The 21,399-nt window shown below is 42.4% G+C and overlaps 1 protein-coding gene across 1 annotated transcript in view; it reads left to right on the forward strand.

Annotated features, from left to right (window-relative positions):
• TMPRSS15 (transmembrane serine protease 15) overlaps nucleotides 1-21,399 on the forward strand; it is a 619,275-nt gene that overhangs the window by 348,183 nt on the left and 249,693 nt on the right. The window contains exon 15 of the mRNA XM_077480049.1: nucleotides 7,813-7,938. Within this exon, the coding sequence (XP_077336175.1) occupies nucleotides 7,813-7,938 (126 nt within the window). The remainder of the gene's footprint in view (nucleotides 1-7,812; nucleotides 7,939-21,399) is intronic.

Below are 21,399 nucleotides of genomic sequence, written 5' to 3' on the forward strand. Positions count from 1 at the left end.
ATATATATATATATATATATATATATATATATATATATATATATATATATATATATATATATATATATATATATATATATATATAACAGCTTTTGCTGCAATACCTACCCTATCTTCATTACTCTCCCCTGTAGACTCTCTATTCTGAAGTCCAGCACTGTTCCTCTTCCAGGTTGAAGACTAGCCTTATTTAACCCACTTTCTTTAAGCCTAGGGTGCTAAGGACATGCCTCCAAGGGTGTATTATGAAGCCACCCTATGCTCACAGGAGAATGCTGAAGAGCATGGCACCACATCATTAAGTGGTGCTGTTCTTAAAAGCATTCAGAACCCAATCACTTCCAGGGAAGGAGGATCCTGTGCATCATGTGACCAGGCCAGAGTCACCCGCCAAAAAGGTATGTATAAGGAGAAGAAAAAAAACACAACTATAAGATCTTCTCCAGGTGGTATTGGTGCCCTGCTAACCTGCATAAAGTAGAACCTTCCATTCCAAACACCTGTTGGAGATATTTAAGGCACCATGAAGCATATTTGGAGCACTTGCCTGCTACTATGATTTTGTTGGGGACAAAATTGTTAAGTCTCCTCTCATTACTTTGCTATCAGTGATGCCTGGATCCTATAACCACTTCAGCCCCGGACCATTTTGCTGGTCAAAGACCAGACCACTTTTTGCGATTTGGCACTGCGTTGCTTTAACTGACAATTGCGTGGTCATGCGACGTGGCTCCTAAACAAAATTTACTTCCTTTTTTTTCCCACAAATAGAGCTTTCTTTTGGTGGTATTTGATCACCCCTACGTTTTTTTATTTTTTGCGCTATAAACAAAAATAGAGCGACAATTTTGAAAAAAAAGCATTATTTTTTACTTTTTGTTATAATAAATATCCCCCAAAAATATATAAAAAAAACATTTTTTTCCCTCAGTTTAGGCCGATACGTATTCTTCTACATATTTTTGGTAAAAAAAATCGCAATAATATTATATTGATTGGTTTGCGCAAAAGTTATAGCGTTTACAAAATAAGGGATAGCTTTATGGCATTTTTATTAATAATTTTTTTTTAATAGTAATGGCTGCGATCAGCAATTTTTATTGTGACTGCGACATTATGGCGGACACATCGGACATTTTTGACACATTTTTGGGACCATTGTCATTTATACAGAAATCACTGCTATATAAATGCAGTGATTCTTGTGTAAATGACACTGGCAGTGAAGGGGTTAACCAGTGGGTGGTAGTGTAGGGGTTAAGTGTTCCTAGGGGTGTGTTACTAACTGTGGGGGGCTGGGCTTTAATTTAGTGAACACTGATCTCTGCTCCAATCACATGGAGCAGAGATCAGCTAGTTGCTAGGCAGAACAGGGAAATGCTGTTTACAACGGCATTTCCTCATTCAGCCGCCCCGGGTCCCGACCAGCACGCGAGCACGCCGCCGGCGGCGCTCTCGCGATGGCAGGGCGGCATTAAAGATTAGACGTACCTGTATGCCAATATGCCTGCCCGTGCCATTCTGCCAACGTACATCGGTGTGCTCTGGTCGGGAACCGGATAAACAAAATAAGAAAAGTCTTCTTTGACACTTCTTGACTTCTGCACAGACTGTTATTTCCAGGGCATTGTGAAAAACACAACCCCTGTCCTTTGTGGAATAGGCCTATGAAATTGATTCTATTTGCCATCTAGAAAATTTGATCTCCTGCGAAACAGATAAAACTGATGGTTACACCTTGACCTAGTCAGTCTGGAATCACTTCCGACGTTCCTCTAAATTCGCCTCCTACCTTTTGGTCTCCCTGTCATTATATTTGCTATCTTTCTTTGATACCCAGTTTTATCTCTCGTTATAGTGCCTGGGTCTTATACCCCCTTTCCCTCAGCCTTATTTTTGTTCTTATACTCATGTTTACTGGTTATTACAACTTTGTTCAGACTTCTGTACATTTGGTTATAACAATACTGTTGTTGTGTATGCACCTGAGGGGTGTTTTCTTCTTGTTCTCCTCATTGAAAGCTCTCTTCAGATGAAGGTTCTTTTAAAGTGGTTGTAAACCCCCCTGAGACATTTTTACATATAGGTAAGCCTATAATGAGGCTTACCTATTTGTACTGGAAAATATCTCCTAAAAGTGCGCCATTTAGGAGATATTTACCTTGTAGTGTGCCAATGAGGTCATCGGCACATGTGCAGTGAAGAAACGTCCGTTTCTTTCATAGCTTATGCTGTGACTGCCGGCTCCTATGCGCATGCACAGAAGTGACGTCACGTGGCTCCGGCCAGTCACAAAGCCTGAGTCTGCAGCCCCGGATGGAAGAGGGGCAAAGATGAATGCTTCCACCAGTGGGGACATTGTGGACATCGAAGGCTTTGTTTACAGGTAAGTGCCACATATTGGGCTAGTATGCAATGAATACTAGCCCTTTATGCTTTTACTTGGCAAGGGAATAAAGAGGAAATAAAACCCATCAGGGTTTACTTCCTCTTTAATATTTCCTATGTTACTGGTACTGGCATACTACTGAAATGTCACTCCATGCAAATGTTGGCTGATTGCCTTCCTCACGCCACACTTACTTAGGTGGTTATTCTCCTTTGTTATCTACTTATTGGGGACTTACCATGCTGTACTTTGATTTGCCGTATGTACTGTATAGCTTACTGTTACTAATATTTGTACTGTGCTGAATATGGATCTAAACCTGAACCTTATGATCCTTCTGTTACCCTCTTTTTTATGTGTATTTGTGTAACAACAAAAAATTAAATATATAAAGATTAAACATAAAAAAATATTTAAATGCTGAGAATTGATCTTTAAAAATAAACTTAGCCTGATCATGTGATAATGCATGTTTCTCTTTGGGGTTTTTTTGCATTCTGCCTGAATACATAGCACATAGGCCCATAATGCCCTATACTCACAGTCTGCGCCCAGTATTTCAGGTTAAATAACGACGATTGTTATGCAACCCAGAAAACAGAGGCTAAGATATGGAAAAAATAGATAATTGCAGGGGACACCTCTGAATTGAAAACTGAGTATTGAAGCCTGAGCTGCTCTTTTTTTAACCTATGGAGGAATATTTAATAAAAATAGTAGTTTGGCTTTAAGTACTTATAAGTATATATCATAAAACCTAAATAGAATTTATTTTTTGTAATGGAAACATTAAATCATTTAATGGCATACTTAAAAGTTTAAATCACAAGGTTGGATATTGCAGGAAGAAAAGTTAAGGAAATTGAAATACCCCACCAAACTAAGTGATAAAATATTGAAAAATATCTTTCAGTACAGCAGCTGCTTATAGAATCACATAATTACAAAACAGACTGCTGGTAATACATTTTCTACACCAGCATGAGAAAAGATACTTTGGGAAAGCTAATTAAATCATATCCATTGCTCTAGGATTCTACCAAAAAACCTTTATGTGTTGGCCCAGGAATGCCATTAAGCATTCCATCAATGTGAACTAATTTATTCTTAAATCTAATGAATTTCCTGGGTGATATAACTTGTTGTCTTCAGGTTGCAAAAATACAGCTTGGTGCTGCCATTAATAAAAGCATTAATAGTCAGACAGTTTTTTTTTTTTTAAACTTTGTTTTCTATTGGCAAATGTTTCCTGAAGGTTTAGCTAGTAATAAAAGAACATAGCTTAGTTGCTAACATCAATTATCTTTTCAGCGGAGTTGACAGGCCTTCAGTGGCAGGATTCTATAGAACGGTTTGACAGCACAGAAAGTGTCTTGATGTTGAATAAGCCTTCCTAAAAGAAATTGTACATAGTGCTCCAGCTTTGTAGATAAAGTTGTCATCTTTGTGACAAAATTGTAAAGCAGGACAGCTGAATGATCAACATTGTTAATATTTATGTGCAAGGTTTACATACTGTATAAATATAAGAAATATCAGAAACTGGTAGATAAAGTAGAACCCTGGCCTCAACAGTATTATACACCTTCGAACATCAATTGCAATCCAGATTTCCTTGCCCAACATCAGTACTTGACATTATAAATTCACTTTTACCTGAATGGGCACGAATTCCCATGGAGACACTTCAAAATTTTGTAGAAAGTTTCAGAACATTTGAAGATGTTATCACCGCAAAGGGGAGAGGCAGCTCCAAGCTAATTCCCATGGTTTGAGTGGGAGGTCCAAAAAGTTCATATAGGTAAGAGAGTCAACTATCCACAAATGTCTGGCCATATAGTGTATATATAGAAAGAGATATAACTTGATATTGAGTAAACTACCCTTTAAAAAAAATCATATGTAGCACTCAAGCTTTGTAGATAAATTAATATCTAGAGAAAAACAAAAAAGTTGTTCCATCTTGTGACAAAATTGTAAAGCAGAACAGTGTGATGATCAACTTTGTTAAAGCAGTAGTAAACTCCGCTAACAATGTAAGGGAAAAAAAAACGGCCCCCCTGCAGTGTTGTGCCATAATGTGCTAGCATGCACTGCATACTAGAACATTATGGCATTCTTACCTATCAAGCGAATTCCTCCAAAGTTGTGCTGTCTTTGCTAAAGGCGCTTCCATCTTTGCCTGGTCTTCTGTCTGAGCCCACACTGTCCAGCCATTTAAATGGACTGGGCCGCATCCGTGCAAGGGTCACAGGCACAGTGATTCAAACAGATCCAGTCAGTGTGAATATCTCTTAGCCCTTGTACACACGGTCGGACATTTCAACAACCAAATCCGTCAGATTTTGTCCGACGGATTTTGTCCGATGGATTGTGTCCGAAACTGTTGCATACACACGGTCGGACAAAGTTGTTGGAAAATCCAATCTTTCAGAACGTGATGACGTAATTTCGTTATGATGGGACTACGTTCAGGCTAGTAGCCAATAGCTTTGATGTAGGAATTTGATCTGAGCATACGTGGCACTTTGTCCGATCGGAATTCTCTACACATGATCGGAGTATGTCCGATCGGACCAATTTGTCGGAAAATATTTCCAGCAAGTTGGAAAATTTGGTCCGACGGATATTCCGACGGAAACAGTCCGATGCATACCACACACAGTCGGATTATCTGACAAAACGGTCCGATAGGACACATTCCGACGGATTCTCCGACCGTGTGTACAAGGGCTTAAACAGTACAAGTTTAGGAGATAATAATTCAACCAATAGGTAAGCCTTATTATAAGCTTATCTGTAGGTACAAGTAAAACATAAGCCTTTAATAGGGCTTGAATATTTATGCTTAAGGTTTATATTATAATATATGAAATATCAGAAACTGCTAGATAAAATATATCCCAGACTGAGGAGCTTGGAATTTCCCATTACAAATCACTACAAATTAAGTTCTTGTCAATTGCACTTTAGGTATTAACCAGTTAATTAATTTTTATAGTGACTGGCAAGGAATTAAGTAGTAAGAAGGAATTGTGTTTAGAATTATTATAACTTTAGATGAGCACCGTAGGTGGTTGTTACAATATTATTATTTATTTGAGTTTGTTCGTAAACAATGTGATATCCTGCTATACATCTCACAACACAGGAAATTCACATCATACTAGTTAAAAAAAAGCCTGATGCTTAGGTGGCTTTCTTTCCTCTCATTGGCCACCAATTTGCTATAATTAGTAAATATATTATATATGTTTTTCCTAACTAAAAAAAAACAAAAAAATAAAGAAACTATAACAAACAGATATGCAAAAATACAGTATAAACATCAAGATATTGCACAATCTTGAGATGCTAAAAGACTGCCTTCATAAAATATAATTGCAGTGAATGACTGATCAACACCAACTGGCTAATGTAAGAACATTACAGTAAGACCTTGAAATCATAGGGGAATGGGCAGATGGGGTTCAGTATTGAAAAATGCAAAGTTCCGTGCTATCTCTCTTCCTCCTCTTCTACTCTTTTTTTCCTTTTCCATTCTCACTGTTAATCTTCTCTTTCTCTCATGAGAGTCCACCACATAGATAATAGATTTGTCCAACTGGTTTGGTTTGTGTAATGACTAGGCACCACCCACTTACGATATACCTCCCAAACCCTGAATTTCATTTACAGTACTATCACTTTCTTTTCTCCCCTCTCTCTTCTCTCACCTTTAGAACTATCTCCGAATTGCTCTTCAGTCATTACTTATCATTGGTTGCTTTCATAACCTTGTATATGCGCACACCGAGTTTCCTCACAATGCATTTGTATGTATTGTTGAGTGCTGTCCGTGATACTTTTTTTATTTGCACTAACATACAATTTTTCAGGACAGCAAAAAAACGTACAAGTCAGGCACTGCAACCCTGGTATCGCAAAGGATGGCTGCAGATTACATCATACGTGATTTTCATATTTATAAATATACACATTCTTTGTTTTTTATTAATAAAAAACACTTTTAAATAAAAACCTTATATTATTATTAATTTCATTTTTTTATTTTATTCATTTCATTTTTTATCAGGGTATCAGCAAGGCATTTTGATGAATTAAAAAAAAAAAACTTCTTGACGTGTTTCGCAGTGAGCATATTATATAGGGATATGTGTGTGCACACACACACAAATACACACGGGTTGGATTGGATATACCAGTGTCTTTTTCCAAACGTATACGTCGGGTAATTACAGTATTTATCAGCGTACAACATGCACAGGAATATAACATGCACATTAATTTTAAGAGGGATGTTTCAGGATAAAAACTTAAATTTTAAAGGAACTTTGAAGCAAAATAAGAGTCAGTGCCCATCTGTAGCCTCAACATTGCCATCAATGCAGCTTGATCAATGCCCATCTGCAGCCTCACAAGTGCCATCAATACAGCCTCCTCAGTCCACATCAATGCAGCCTCGCCATTGCCATCAATGCAGCAGCCTCACCATTGCCATCAATGCAACAGCCTCACTATTGCCATGAATACAGCTCCCTCACCATTGGCATCAATGCAGCTTGATTAATGCCCATCTGCAGCCTCACAAGTGCCATCAATGTAGACTCATCAGTCCACATCAATGCAGCCTCGCCATTGCCATCAATGCAGCAGCCTCACAAGTGCCATCAATGCAGCAGCCTCACCATTGCCATCAATGCAGCAGCCTCACCATTGACATCAATGCAGCAGCCTCACCATTACCATCAGTGCAGCCTAATCGATGCCTAGCTGCAGCCTAGAGGGGACAGAGAGGGGGATGAGTGCCGACAGATTACATACAGTGAGAATTTCCTATGATAGACAGAACAGAGGTCCAATGGTGTCCCAGGAAACAGGACTTCCTATTACAGAGGCCGCCAAGTAAACAGGAGATTCTCACTGTATGTAATCGGACGGCTTTCGTCCCGTCCCCCTCCGTGTCCCCTCTGAGGCAGCTAAAATTGAAGTATCGGCGTATAACACGCACACGCTATTTGCACCCAATTTTCATGGTGAAAAGGTGTGTTATACACCAATAAATACAGTATATAAAGACAGTAATTTTTAAATATTGGTCAGAATAGCTAAATGCAGTACTGGAAAAATTCAGAGTGTCAATAGGCTGTCATAAAGGTTAAAATTTTTATTAAATTTTACTCTATATGTACAGTTCATAATAAACCTATAAATCCTTTACAAGGAGCTGATCTGCCAAATACTAGTAGAGTGCCTTTGTATCAGGTTCTTTCACTAAAACTAGATAAACCTAATGAAGTTAATTTTAAAATCATTGTTTCACTGTAAATACTGACAATGCAATGTTATAATGATTTTCTTTCTGCTAGCTTCCTCTTCTTTCCTTCAAGCGTTGATGTTTTTTTTTTCCTCCCTTACTCTAGGTGTATGGTATTTGAACGCAGCTGTAGGAGAAAATATCCAGCTGCATTTTGAAGTGTTTGATCTGGAGTACATATATGATGTTGTTGAAGTTCGAGATGGCAAAGGACCAGAATCATTGTTGCTGGGCAAGTATCCATTCTGCTTTAAGATGCACCTTTCAGAAGTTTTCTTGTGTACAGTACATTTTGTGTGAGTGCCATAAATTATTGCAAGGTAGCAGTTAACTGCTCGATCTCATGCTGTCACTGAGGAAGAACTGAGACAAACCACCAGACACCCAAGTGCAGGCTTTGCGGCTGAACTTCAACTCATAAAAAGCAGGTCACAGAGTTCACAGCTCTTTTGATGCACTAGTTACTCAGAAGAGACATGCTGACAAATTATCATGCAGAAGATGTGAGAGTTCCCAATAACCCAACAGGAGGGTGATGTATTGCATGTTAACACTGCAGAAAATACCATCAGATAAGGACTTATGAACTGTATGGGATTTTTTTTATTTTTGTAACCAAAAGTAAATAGAATTGAATGGACTTTGCAGGCATGAGAAAAAAAAAATATTACTTTATTTTTTTAAATATTTATGTTTATTATTATTTATGTAATTTTTATTGTTATTGTTATTATTATTATTATTATTATTATTATTATTATATCAGTAGTAATAGTAGTAGTATGGTTACCTCCTTCACTGAAGGGAGTCTAAACCTCACCATTATTATACCACTATTGTAGCTTACCACTGCTGCATTAGTTACCAAAAATTAACTGAGGAATAGCACACTATCATAGTTATACACATTTAAAAAATAAGCATAAAGGCAGAGTATTTTCATTACAATATTTCTTTCAGTAAAAAGATCATATATAGTCAATATTACATTCGGCAATTGATACATGGGGTTGATTTACTAGGCTGATCACTTTGCAAGGAAATTTGCACTTGCAGAATTATCCCAAGAGCTTAATGAGGTAGGTAAAATGTAACTTTGCAAAGAACACCCAATGACGTGCAAGGAAAAAAAAGTGAACAATGCCTTTAGTAAATCAACCCCATAAAGTCAACAATATAAACAAAGTACATAAGGATGGATGGGCAGATTAAGCTCTCAAACGCAAGGCACGGAGGGGTGAGGTCTCAGAGTTGGACATGCCCATCCCCTGAAGAGTGCGTGCGGCGTGCACTGTGATCAGCGAGTCTATGAGACTTGTTGGATTACAGATCGGAGTAAGGTGTCGATTCCGACCCCTTACCACGTGATCAGCTGTCAGCCAATGACAGCTGATTACGTGATGTCAACACAGCCGGTAATCGGCTATTTTTTCTCCTCACGCTGACAGCGCGAGGAGAAAAAAAAAGCCGATCACCGGCAGCAGTAAGCAGGACATCAGTCCCGATCACTGCGATGTACCCAGATACTCAGTGCCCACCTGTGCCCCCTACAAGTGCTGCCTACCAGTGCCCACCAGCGCTACTTGTCAGTGTCCACCAGTGCCACCTGTCAGTGCCCACAGTGCCACCTGTCAGTGCCCACAGTACCACCTATCAGTGTCCATAATCAGTGCCTGGACAGTGCCGCTGCCCATCAGTACCATCTATCAGTGCCCATCAGTGTCACCTACCACTGCCTATCAGTGCCACCTTTCAGTGCCGCCTTATCTGTGCCCATCAGTACTGATTTATCTGTTCCCATCAGTGCCACTTTATCTGTGCCTATCATTGCTGCCTTAACTGTGCCTATCAGTGCCCATCAGTGCAGCCTATCAGTGCCCACCAGTGCCGCCTCATCAGCACATATCAATGAAGCAGAAAAATTACCTGTTTGGAAAATGTTATAGCAAACTATGAAACATGAATTTTTTTTTCTAAATTTTCCATCCTTTTTTGTTTGTTTAGCAAAAAATAAAAACCCCAGCTGTGATTAAATACCACCAAAAGAAAGCTCTATTTGTGGAAAAAAAATAACATTTTCATTTGGGTACAGTGTTGTCTTACCGCACAATTGTCATTCAAAGTGCTTCAGCGCCGAAAGCTGAAAATTGGTCTGGGCAGGAGGGGGGTTTAAGTGCCCAGTAAACAAGTGGTTAAAACAGTTGTATCCCCCGCCTCGACATTTTTACCTACAGGTAAGCTTATAATAAGGCTTACCTGCAGGTAACAAGAATATCTCCCAAACCTGCACAGTTTAGGAGATATTGACCCTGCATGCAGCCCCTGACGTCAGCGGTGCATGCACTCTGCAGGTCTGACATATGCTGCCGGAACTTGCCGAAATGGAGGGCGGGAGTGACGTCATTGCAGCTCTGGCCACTAAGCGCAGGAGCCAGAGAACCCAGAAGAAACGCAGAGGGAACATGTCAGCTCCCTCAGCGGTGACCGGGTGCTGCTGCAGAGCCTTGTTCTAAGGTAAGTATTTCATAATGTACTAGTATGTGATGCATACTAGCACATTATGCTATTGTCTTGAAGGATTTTTATTCGTTTTTTTCTGTGGTCTACTACCGCTTTAAAAAAGAAGAGATTAGACACATTCTCCAGAACAATAATCATTACATATAGTCATATAGTTGGTGTAGTTGAAAAAAGACATCAGTCCATCCAGTTCAACCCATGATGTGTGTGTGTGTGTGCATGTCTTTATGTCAATAGTACATCGTATACACCTGTATGTTGTGGTTGTTGAGGTGCCCATCTAATAGTTTTTTGAAACTATCGACGCTCCCTGCTGATACCATCGTGGGAGAGAATTCCACATCCTTGCCACTCTGACAGTAAAGAACACTCTATGCAGTTTATGGTTAAACCGCTTCTCTTCCAACTTTAGTGAATGGCCGCATGCCTTTTAAATTGTGGGGTGCAGTGTGTGCTGTCAGCCTGATTAGATCTACATTGAGGCAGAGATAACTGGTGTGCGGCTTGTATATCGCTTTATAGTAGAGCAGAGCACTGGGGTCTCTTGAAGCTTCGACAACCAACTGATTGTTGTCTTATACCAGGAGATTGCGCCTCACCCTTCCTAATATAAATATTTCTAAATCAACTCTTACCAAAAAATATACAATCACTGTGCCACCTTAATATCACAAAAATATCCCTGAACAATATGCATATAACACCGTTGATAGTTGCAAAATTATAGTCCTTCAAATGTGATGGTTATTTCGACAAATCCAATTGTGTCATCTTAATCCCCATTCATCTTAAAAAGATCCGCATGCGTCACCAAAAAAGCAAACAAATCTGTGCCACCGTCACCCAGCAGAATGGCCACTCACCAGATGTCACCAATCAGTAAGCCTTCGGTTCATTCAACGGATAACCAATCCTCAATGCACTTCTCCTGTTAGCAATTCCTCAATGTCCGTATATTCATACAAAAATAAATAGAACCAATATAGTGTAAAACCGTAACATCTTTAATAGAAAATCGATAAAAACATATTGCATTCACATATAATTGTTTCCTTAAGCCGACACCAAGCTTTTCCAGCAATGAGAAAAACGCATAGGATAGGGCAAGCCAAACAATGTTCCACAGGTGGTGATCTCCTCCCTCCTCTCAACCTCTCAACCGACCTGTTCCTGGCTGATAATCAAAGGTGATATGTCTCCCACAGCTCCTACGCGTTTCGCAATTAAGCGTTGAATTCAAAGAAAATTCTTTCGAAATCCGAACCGTGTATGGCCGGCATTAGTCCCCACTTAGGAGATTGGTCCTCCCTGTTGTTCCTGGTGACCAATCAGAGATTAGGTTATTCATCCAATCAGGATACATGTGACAATGGTCTAAAATGGGATTTTCCCTGCTTAAATGAGGAATGAGCTGCCTCCAGACATAACTGCTCTTAGTGACTCTATGGCTATATATGCTCCAACAATAAGGCTTTCATAGACTAGAGTTATGGGGCTTGAATTGCTGTACAACCAAAGCCTTTGTTTTTAAGACCAAATTTATGTCAATGTAATTTGTCTCATCTCTTCCCCTAGTAAAAGTACCTCCCACAGTGTAGTAAAACAATGGTTAGGCAATATACGCTTATTAGGATTTTTTTTTTTTTTTTTTTACCAAAAATATGTAGCAGAATACATATTGGCCTAAATATATGAGGAAATTTGATTTTTTCACATTTTTATTGGATATGTTTTATAGCAGAAAGTGAAAAAAAATAGCTCTTTTTTCTAAATTGCCGGTCTCTTTTTGTTTATAGCGCAAAAAATAAAACACACAGAGGTAATTAAATACCACCAAAAGAACACTCTTTTTTGGGGGGAAAAAGAAAACACAGAGGTAATTAACCACTTCCTGACCGGCGCACGCCAATGTACGTCGGCAGAATGGCACGGGCAGGCAAATGGGTGTACCTGTACGTCCCTTTAAATTTGCCGCCCTGCCATTGCAAACGCGCCGCCGGCTGCTCTCTTGCATGCCTTTCGGGACCCCCGTGAGTCCGGTCGCGGGTCCTGCGGACTTGAACGCCGCTGGCATACCTGCGATCATCTCACGGGGCGGCTGAACTAGGAGATGCCATTGTAAACAGCATCTCCCAGTTCTGCCTAGCAACAAGTGACGCTGATCTCTGCTCCATGTGATTGGAGCAGAGATCAGTGTTCACTAAAAGAAAGCCCAGCCCCCAACAGTTAGTAACACGCCCCTAGGAACACTTAACCCCTACACTGCCACCCACTGGTTAACCCCTTCACTGCCAGTGTCATTTACACAGGAATCACTGCATTTGTATAGCAGTGATTGCTGTATAAATGACAATGGTCCCAAAAATGTGCCAAAAATGTCCAATGTGTCTGCCATAATGTCGCAGTCACAATAAAAATCGATGATTGCCGCCATTACTAGTAAAAAAAAAATGATTAATAAAAATGCCATAAAACTATCCCCTATTTTGTAAACGCTGTAACTTTTGCGTAAACAATCAATAATCTCTTATTGAGATTTTTTTTTACCAAAAATATGTAGAAGAATATGTATGGGCCTAAACTGAGGGAAAAAAAAATATTAATAAAAATGCCATAAAACTATTCCCTATTTTGTAAACGCTATACAGTAACTTTTGCGCAAACCAATCAACAATCGGTTATTGCGATTTTTTTACCAAAAATATGTAGAAGAATACGTATCAGCCTAAAATGAGGGGAAAAAATGTTTATTTATATATTTTTGGGGAATATTTATTATAACAAAAAGTAATAAATAATAATTAGTTTTTTTCAAAATTGTCGCTCTATTTTTGCATATAGTGCAAAAAATAAAAACCGCAGGGGTGATCAAATTTGACCAAAAGAAAGCTCTATTTGTGGAAAAAAAAGGACGTCAATTTTGTTTGGGAGCCACGTCGCACGACCGCGCAATTGTCAGTTAAAGCGACGCAGTGCAGAATCGCAAAAAGTGGTCTGGTCATAAGCCAGCAAAATGGTCCGGGGCTTAAGTGATTAAATACCACCAAAAGAAAGCTCTTTTTTGGGGGGGACATAATTTATTTTTTGGGTACAGTGTCACACGACCGTGAAATTGTCTGTTAAAATAACGCAGTGCTGTATCACAAAAAATTGTCTGGTCATGCAGGGGGGTAAATCTTCCAGAGGTCAAGTGGTTAAAGGGAAAATAAATAAGTTATTAGATTATTGATTAGAGAGGAAAAGGATTAGAACACCTGTCAGGTTTTTATGGCAGTTTTGTCCCCATTAGAGAGATATACCCTCTGTATTTGTCTTTGTGACAAATATCACTGAAAATGAAAGTGAAAGTTTTGAGTGGTCACCAGAACAGGAATAGCGGGGAAATCAATAGGTAATATAGTTCTAGTGATCTTGGTGACTACTAGGGATTTCTATCACTTTGGTGGAATTTCCTCTCACTTTCTGTTGTTGCTGTGGGACAGAAAATAAAGGGAAATCTTTCCAAACTGACACAGATGTCACTAATAAAAATGAACAAGGTTTTTGATCCTGCTTTATCTATCCAACAGTGACAATAGGGATTATCCATCCTGAAGAGTATCGAAACTCTTAAAGTGATTGTAAGGGTTCTGTTTTTTTTAAATAACAAACATATAATACTTACCTCCTTCTGGGGTCCCCTGGCGGCTCTCCCTCGACTCCATCATTCAGCGTCCATAGCTGCCAAATGTATGACTCTGCCCTGCACCTGAGTCATCATTGGATTTGATTGGCAGCTGTGGGAGCCAATGGCTGCGCTGCTATCAATCTATTCTATCAAGAGCTGAGAACACCAGGCAGAGAGAAACCATGTCCCTGCTGGGTCAAGTTCCAGGGCTCAGGTAAGTAAAACGGGGGGGGGGGGGGCTGGGGGGCCGGTCAAGCTATTAGATCATGTAGGCGCACGTGTAAAAAGAGTATGAGTGGGAACAAAAACATTTTACATCTTTTCCTATCCTATACACTATATTACCAAAAGTATTGGAATGCCTGCATTTACATGTACATGTACTTTAATGGAATCCCAGTCTTAGTTCGTAGGGCTCAATATTGAGTTGGCCCACCCTTTGCAGCTATAACAGCTTCAGCTCTTCTGGGAAGGCTGTCCACAAAGTTTAGATGTGCGTCTTTAGGAATGTTTGACCATCAGAGGCGTCTCTATAATTAGGCAAATTAGGTGGTCGCCTAAGGCCTCACCCTCACAGGGGCCTCGCGGCCACCTAGTTTGCCTATTGCAGTGTTTAATAGTGGTGGTTTCCCAGTCAGTTATGCTGCAAATTCACCAGCTCTGCTGCTATCTTTCTGTCAATCACGGACAGCTGACGGGTAGATCGAATATCGTCCGACATGCAGAGTAGCCCGGGAAGTGGCTGTAATAAGTCCTTACTGTCCTCTCTCATGTCACGCTGCTCCCCGGTGGCCCCTTCCCTCCCCTCGTCCATCCCAGGTTTACTGTCCTCTCCCATGTCACGCTGCTCCCCAGCGGCCCCTCCTCTCCCCTCCTCTCATCCATCCCAGATGTACTGTCCTCTCCCATGTCACGCTGCTCCCCGGGAGCCCCTCCCCCTCCATCCCAGGTGATATCACAAGCATACGAGAGGAGAGGAGAGGAGGGGAGGGGCCGCCGGGGAGCAGCGTGACATGGGAGAGGACAGTACATCTGGGATGGACGAGAGGAGAGGAGGGGCCGCCGGGAGCAGCGTGACATGGGAGAGGACAGTACATTTGGGATGGATGAGAGGAGGGGAGAGGAGGGGAGGGGCTGCCGGGAGCAGCGTGACATGAGAGAGAGGACAGTAAGGACTTATTACAGTCGCTTCCCTCGCTACTCTGCATTTAAAGGAAACTGAAAGGAAAGTGTACCCTGCTGTGCCCAGTACTCTGATGTGCCCTGTACCCTGTGCCCAGTATCCTGATGTGCCCTGTACCCTGATATGCTCTGCTGTTCCACATACCCTTTGCCCGTACCCTAATGTGCCCTGCTGTGACCCCTACCTTGATGTAACCAATACCCTGCTGTGCCCATACTCTAATGTGCCCTGCTGTGCCCCATACATTGTGCCCAGCTGTGCCCTGTACCCCGTGATCTGCTGTGCCAAGTGCCCCATACCCTGTGCCCATACACTGATGTGCCCTGCTGTGACTAATACCCTGCACTGTGCTGTGCCTGTACATTGCTGTGCCCCATATCTGTGCCCGAACCCCAATGTGCCCTGCTGTGCCCCATACCCTGCGCCCCCTGCTGTGCCCCATACCCTGCTGGGCCGCGTACTCTGTGCCTGTGTCCTGATGTGCCCTGCTGTGCCCCATACCCTATGCCCTGCATCCTGCTGTGCCCTGAACCATGCACCTTGCTGTGTCCTGTACATGTACCCTGATGTGCCTTTTACCACGCTGTGTGCCCTGTTCCACGCTGTGTGCCCCATGCCCTGCTGTGTGCCTTGTGATGAGCCTTGCTGTGTACCCCATGTTATGCTGCTTGCCCCATGGTTTGCCTCATGCCCAGCCGTGAGCCCCTTAAAGTGCCCCATGTTTTGCTGTGAACCCCATGATGTACCTCATGTTTTGCTGTATGCCCTGTGATGTGTCCCATGCCCTGCTGTGTGTCCTATGCCCTGCCGTGAGACCCATGATGCGCCCAATGTTCTGCTGTATTCCCCATGATGTGCCCCATGTTCTGCTGTGTGCCCCATGTTGTCCCCCATGTTCTGCTCTGTGCCCCATGATGTGCCCCATATTCTGCTGTGTGACCCACAATGTGCCCGATGATGTGCCCAATGTTCTGCTGTGTGCCCCATGATGTATCCCATGTTCTACTGTGTGCCCCATGATTTGCCCAATGTTCTGCTGTGTGCCTCATAATGTGCCCTGCCCCCCCTCCCCCCCGTATTGTCTCCTGACCTGGTGTTCTCTGCCCTGCTGTCCCCTGTACACTGCTTATCTCAAGTTAAACCCAGAACTGAGCATCTGTGGGGGAAAAAAAGCACACGTTTCACATAAAATAGGTAAGTTCTAAGATTTGTTTCTATTATTTAAAGTGGTTGTAAACCCTTATGTTTTTCACATTAATGCATCCTATGCATTAGTGTGAAAAAACTTCTGTCACTCAGCAGCCCCCCCATTTTACTCACCTAAGCCCCTTTGTCCCCACACCGGAGATGTGCTCTACCTCTCTGCACGGGGGTTCTGGGCTCTTGACTGGATAGATTGATAGCAGCGCAGCCATTGGCTCCCGCTGCTGTCATCAAATCCAATGACTCAGGGGCCATGCTGAGTATGGCATTCTGTGTCTATGGATGCAAATTCTGGACACAGGAGCGCGTCCGCAAGGTAACCCCCAGGGAGAGCACTTCTAGGTTTCCCAATGTGGGGAGGAGCTGCGAGCGCCGTTGGGGGACCCCAGAAGAGCATGTTCGGGGCCACTCTGTTCAAAACTAACTGCACAGTGAAGGTAAGTATATGTTGTTTATTTATTTATTTTAAAACAAGGGTTTATAAACCCTTTAATGCTATTTTTTAAAATGTTTTTATATCACAGTTTGATCATGCCAATGTTCCATGAGCTGTAGATCTGAACACTACAGGTTACAGTACACCTAAATTGTTAGCCCCACTCCTGAACCCTCAATGATTGCCTTACCCATACCCCAGTTCATTTTTAGTATTTTTCCCCATTATGGGCATGAGTAGGGCCTTATGTCTAAGTTTTGCCTAAGGCCTCTCAAAGCCTAGACCCGCCTCTGTTGACCATTCTTCCAGAAGCGCATTTGTGAGGTCAGGCACTGATGAGGATAGAAGGCCTGACTCACAGTCTCCGCTCTAATTCATCCCAAAGGTGTTCTATAGGGTTGAGGTCAGGACCTTGCTTTATCCATTGCTGTGCAGTCATGTTGGAACAGGAAGGGGCCATCCCAAAACTGTTCCCACAAAGTTGGGAGCAGGAAATTGTCCAAAATGTCTTGGTATGCTGATGCCTTAGGAGTTCCCTTCATTGGAACTAAGGGGCAAAGCCCAACCCCTGAAAAACAACCCCACATCATAATCCCCCCTCCACCAACCAAATGATTTGGACCAGTGCACAAAGGTACATAAAGACATGGATGAGTGAGTTTGGGGTGGGGGAACTTGACTGGCCTGCACAGAGTCCTGACCTCAACCCGATAGAACACCTTTGGGATGATTTAGGGCAGAGACTGCAAGCCAGGCCTTCTTGTCTACATCAGTGCCTGACCTCACAAATGTGCTTCTAGAAGAATGATCAAACATTCCCATAGACATACTCCTAAACCTTGTGGACAGCCTTCCCAAAGGGTATATCTGCAAAGGGTGGGCCAACTTAATATTGAACTCTACGGAGTAAGACTGGGATGGCAATAAAGTTCATGTGCATGTAACGGCAGGCTTTCCAATACTTTTGGTAATATAGTTGTAGCACTGAAGGAGCAGCTGATTTTAATGGGCTTACCGTTACCTTCTTCACCTCGTATACGTCTAGGGGTTTGCCAAGGTAGATGGCCCAAAAACTGCAGAGACTGATGACAGATCCACTTAAAGGGATTTTTATTTTCAACAGTAATCAACAAACAGTCTCTCAGTAAAGGATCAGAGGGTTTAGGTGAAAAGTCCAGGTACACTTATTGTCAAAATCAGTATAAAAAAAATCTCTTACTTTGCATAAATCCAGAGAATAGCCATTCACAGATGGATCCTCACCCTAATTGGATAGTCCTTCTCTCACCAGGCCTAGCAGCCAACAGGGTACTCGAGTTAGATATAAGTCTCTGCCACAGACTTTGTTATAGAACACAAGGGAAACTTGAAACTTGTAGAACACTCGTGTGATACCAATATCTTGCAGCCGGTCCGGCGATATCGTATGAGATTGGATTCGCTGAAGTCCTTCAGCTTTTCCATGCTCTTTTGAGAAGCCAACCCTTACGTGGCCTTCTCCCGAAGAGTCCTCCCCTGGATAACTTCACAGTTGCTGGGCCTCTCCACTAACCGAGATGGCACCAGACCACCCCCGAATCCTTTTCTCAGTTTCCTCGCCTCTGGCTAGCCAGCCCCGAGAGGCAAAGTCGGGTGGATCCGCACCCCAGGCCATGGAAGTCCTGGGGGCTGGTCAGGAGGACCAGGACCATACAGTCATAAAATGCTTCTGGACCGGAACCCCGAAACACGTGACATCCTCACCTTAAAGAGGAAGTAAACCCTGATGGGTTTACTTCCTCTTTTTTTCCCTGCAAAGGTAAAGCAAAGGTAAAGCATAATGCATCGCATAGTAGCTCATTATGTGTCACTTACCTGACACAGGAGCCAGCGAAGTCGCCGCTGATCCCTGTAGTCCGCCGCATCCATCTTGCTGGTGGCGTCTCGCAGCTCCGACCAATGACAGCGGCGAAGCCGCGATGACGTCACCCCGCGCATGCGCACGGGAGTCGCGTCTCGCAGCTCCGCCGCTGCCATTCGGCGAAGCCGCGATGACGTCACTCCCGCGCATGCGCACGGGAGTCGACAAATTAGGCAAATCCATTCTTGGACTTGCCGCATTTAGTGCGCCTGCGCGCTGCTGTCTACGGCGCATGCGCCGTAGACAGCGGTGCCCATTTTCGGGCAAATATCTCCTAAACCATATAGGTTTAGGAGATATTGCTTGGACCTACAGGTAAGCGTTAATCTAGGCTTACCTGTAGGTCAAAGTGGTTTTAAGGGGTTTACTTCCTCTTTAAGTACCCTCTCCCAGAAGGCACAGCAAGAGTGACCCTCCCACTGAGCTGGTTCTAAGAGAAAATAACCTTAATGCACCCAACTAGACTGTGTTTCCATGCCTGCCAAAAGTGACAGCGCCCCCTATGGCCAGGCGGAACACCCTGCAGTCAAGTCAGACTGATACCGAGGTCAAAATTTAGAGTAATCAAACCCAAACCAAACTGCGGTTTAAGGGTAACATTAAATTGAAAAAAAAAACATAGTTCATGCTCTTCAGGAGCCAGCGCTACATAGTGTACCTATAATTTACAGTAGTGGGTTTATTTTCCCATGTATGAACATCATTATCATCATATATTGATCATTACCATCACCACCAATCAGTAACCATGCCCAGAGTTCTCTCTTATTGATCACATTTAAAGAGTAAGTCCACTTTTGTTGTAAAAAAAAACTGTAGATTGCAGATAATTTTTACAAACTTTGTTGCAGAGCACTACCTGTTTCTGCTCTGAAAAGCTGTTTGTTCTTCTATATCTTTTTGGATTCTGATTCTGAATTGGAGTGATTTGATCAGATGATGTACTTGGAGGGATTTAATGAGGAAAGCTGCAAGGTCTACATCCCTTTAGATGTGAATAACCGTTTAGGAGCATCTCACCAAAAATGAAATTTGCAGAGGATGCTTGAAATCTGACTTGTATCTTAATGTAGACTTCTGCAAAAACAATGAGCAAATCATACAAGCAGGACATGACATTTGTGCAGGGCCGTTTTTAAGGCAGGGCAAAAGGGGCAGCTGCCCTGGGCCCTGTCATTGTAGTGGGGCCCAAAGCAGCTGCCTCATACTTGCCAACTATCCTGGTTGAAATTCCCTCAACCCTTGAAGTTTTAGTCCTGTGCTGTGTCCCAATATCTCAGTGTGAAGTGCTGCTACTAATGCTGCCCAGCTCTGCCCTATTGTTGTGTACAGATGACCCACCTGCAGACCCTGTGTTTACATGTAAATTACCGGCATTCATATGTAAATTGTGGCAGCATTCATATGTAAATAGCAGCGGCCGGCGGCAAGTATATGTATATCATGCCCTTCTGAGGTCATATCCACAGTAATCTCTAGCAACCAATCAACAAGCAGAAATCATGTGCTGTAACCTCTAGCAACTAATCAGTGAGCCTTAATATGGCATTTCCCCGTTCTTTACTCTCTGTGAGATGATCGAGGGTATCCTCATGGACATCGAGTCTGCTCGACCCGCAGGCACGCTCTGTGCCTACGCGGAGCGTGCGAAGTACAGCTACGCGATTTGCGCAGGAGAGCCAACCTGCCACCGTATAATGACGCCGGCTGGTCGCCGAGCAGTTAATGTTGGATTGTGATAAGACATAAGAATATTATTTTTATTTGTATTATTTTGCACACCTCGATGAAAAGTTCATTGCAGCACTGGCACTTTAAGTACAAACTCAGTAGATAATTTATTATTATTCACTTTATTCAATATCTACCTTGAGAGATCAGACATATGTGATATTACTGTATGCAATTCTTTATGTTTTTGCAGCTGTTAAGGATATTGTGGGCTGTTTCCATGCATGTGCAATAGTCAAATTTGGCCCTGAGGAGAATGAAAAAGATTTGCTTCTGCTTACTCTAATGCCGTGTACACACGACCAAACTTTCTGGCAGAAAAGGTCAGACGGAATCATTCCATCCGATATTATGATCGTGTGTGGGCTTCGGACCTAGAAATAGAACATGTTTCAAATCTGTCCGACGGAATCAATTACTATTTCTATCGGGAAAACCGTTCATCTATATGCTGGTCCGATGGACCAAATATGACACTAGGGCAGCTATTGGCTACTGGCTATTGAACTTCCTTTTCTAGTCCCGTTGTACGTCATCACATTCAAAACTAACGGACTTTGGTCCGTTCATGTGTGGGCCAGTCCGTTCAGTCGGATGTCTGTCGGAACTCCATCGGAAAGACCATCTGACTTTTTCTGCAGGAAAGTCCGGTCGTGTGTACGCGGCATTAGACACACCCACTACTAGTGAGTTAGGTAATGCTATGTTTGGGGACTTGGAGACCAACATTTCTGTAATCTGTCATATCAGCTGGAAGATATTATTCCAGAATCTCCTGATTCTGGGACAGTCCCACCAGATATTTAACATCAAGCCCAAAAGTTTGCAACCTTGAAAACATAGGGGGGAAAGGATAGGTAAAGTTTAGGCAGTCTTGATGGGACTAGGTACCAACTCGGCATTGCTTTCAGATTTTCTTCTATCAAGGTGATATCAAGCATGCCTTGAAAAGAGTTAAAGAAGGCCCTATGCTAGTTATCCAAGTCCTATACGTTCGACTAATCTTTTTCCCAATATAGCATGCAGAGGGGTTTGGCTGAATCTGTTGCCAGT

Source organism: Lithobates pipiens, unplaced genomic scaffold (assembly GCF_037356315.1).
Source record: "Lithobates pipiens isolate NorthernLeopardFrog02 unplaced genomic scaffold, aLitPip1_a1.2 Scaffold_16, whole genome shotgun sequence".
Lineage (NCBI taxonomy): Eukaryota > Metazoa > Chordata > Amphibia > Anura > Ranidae > Lithobates > Lithobates pipiens.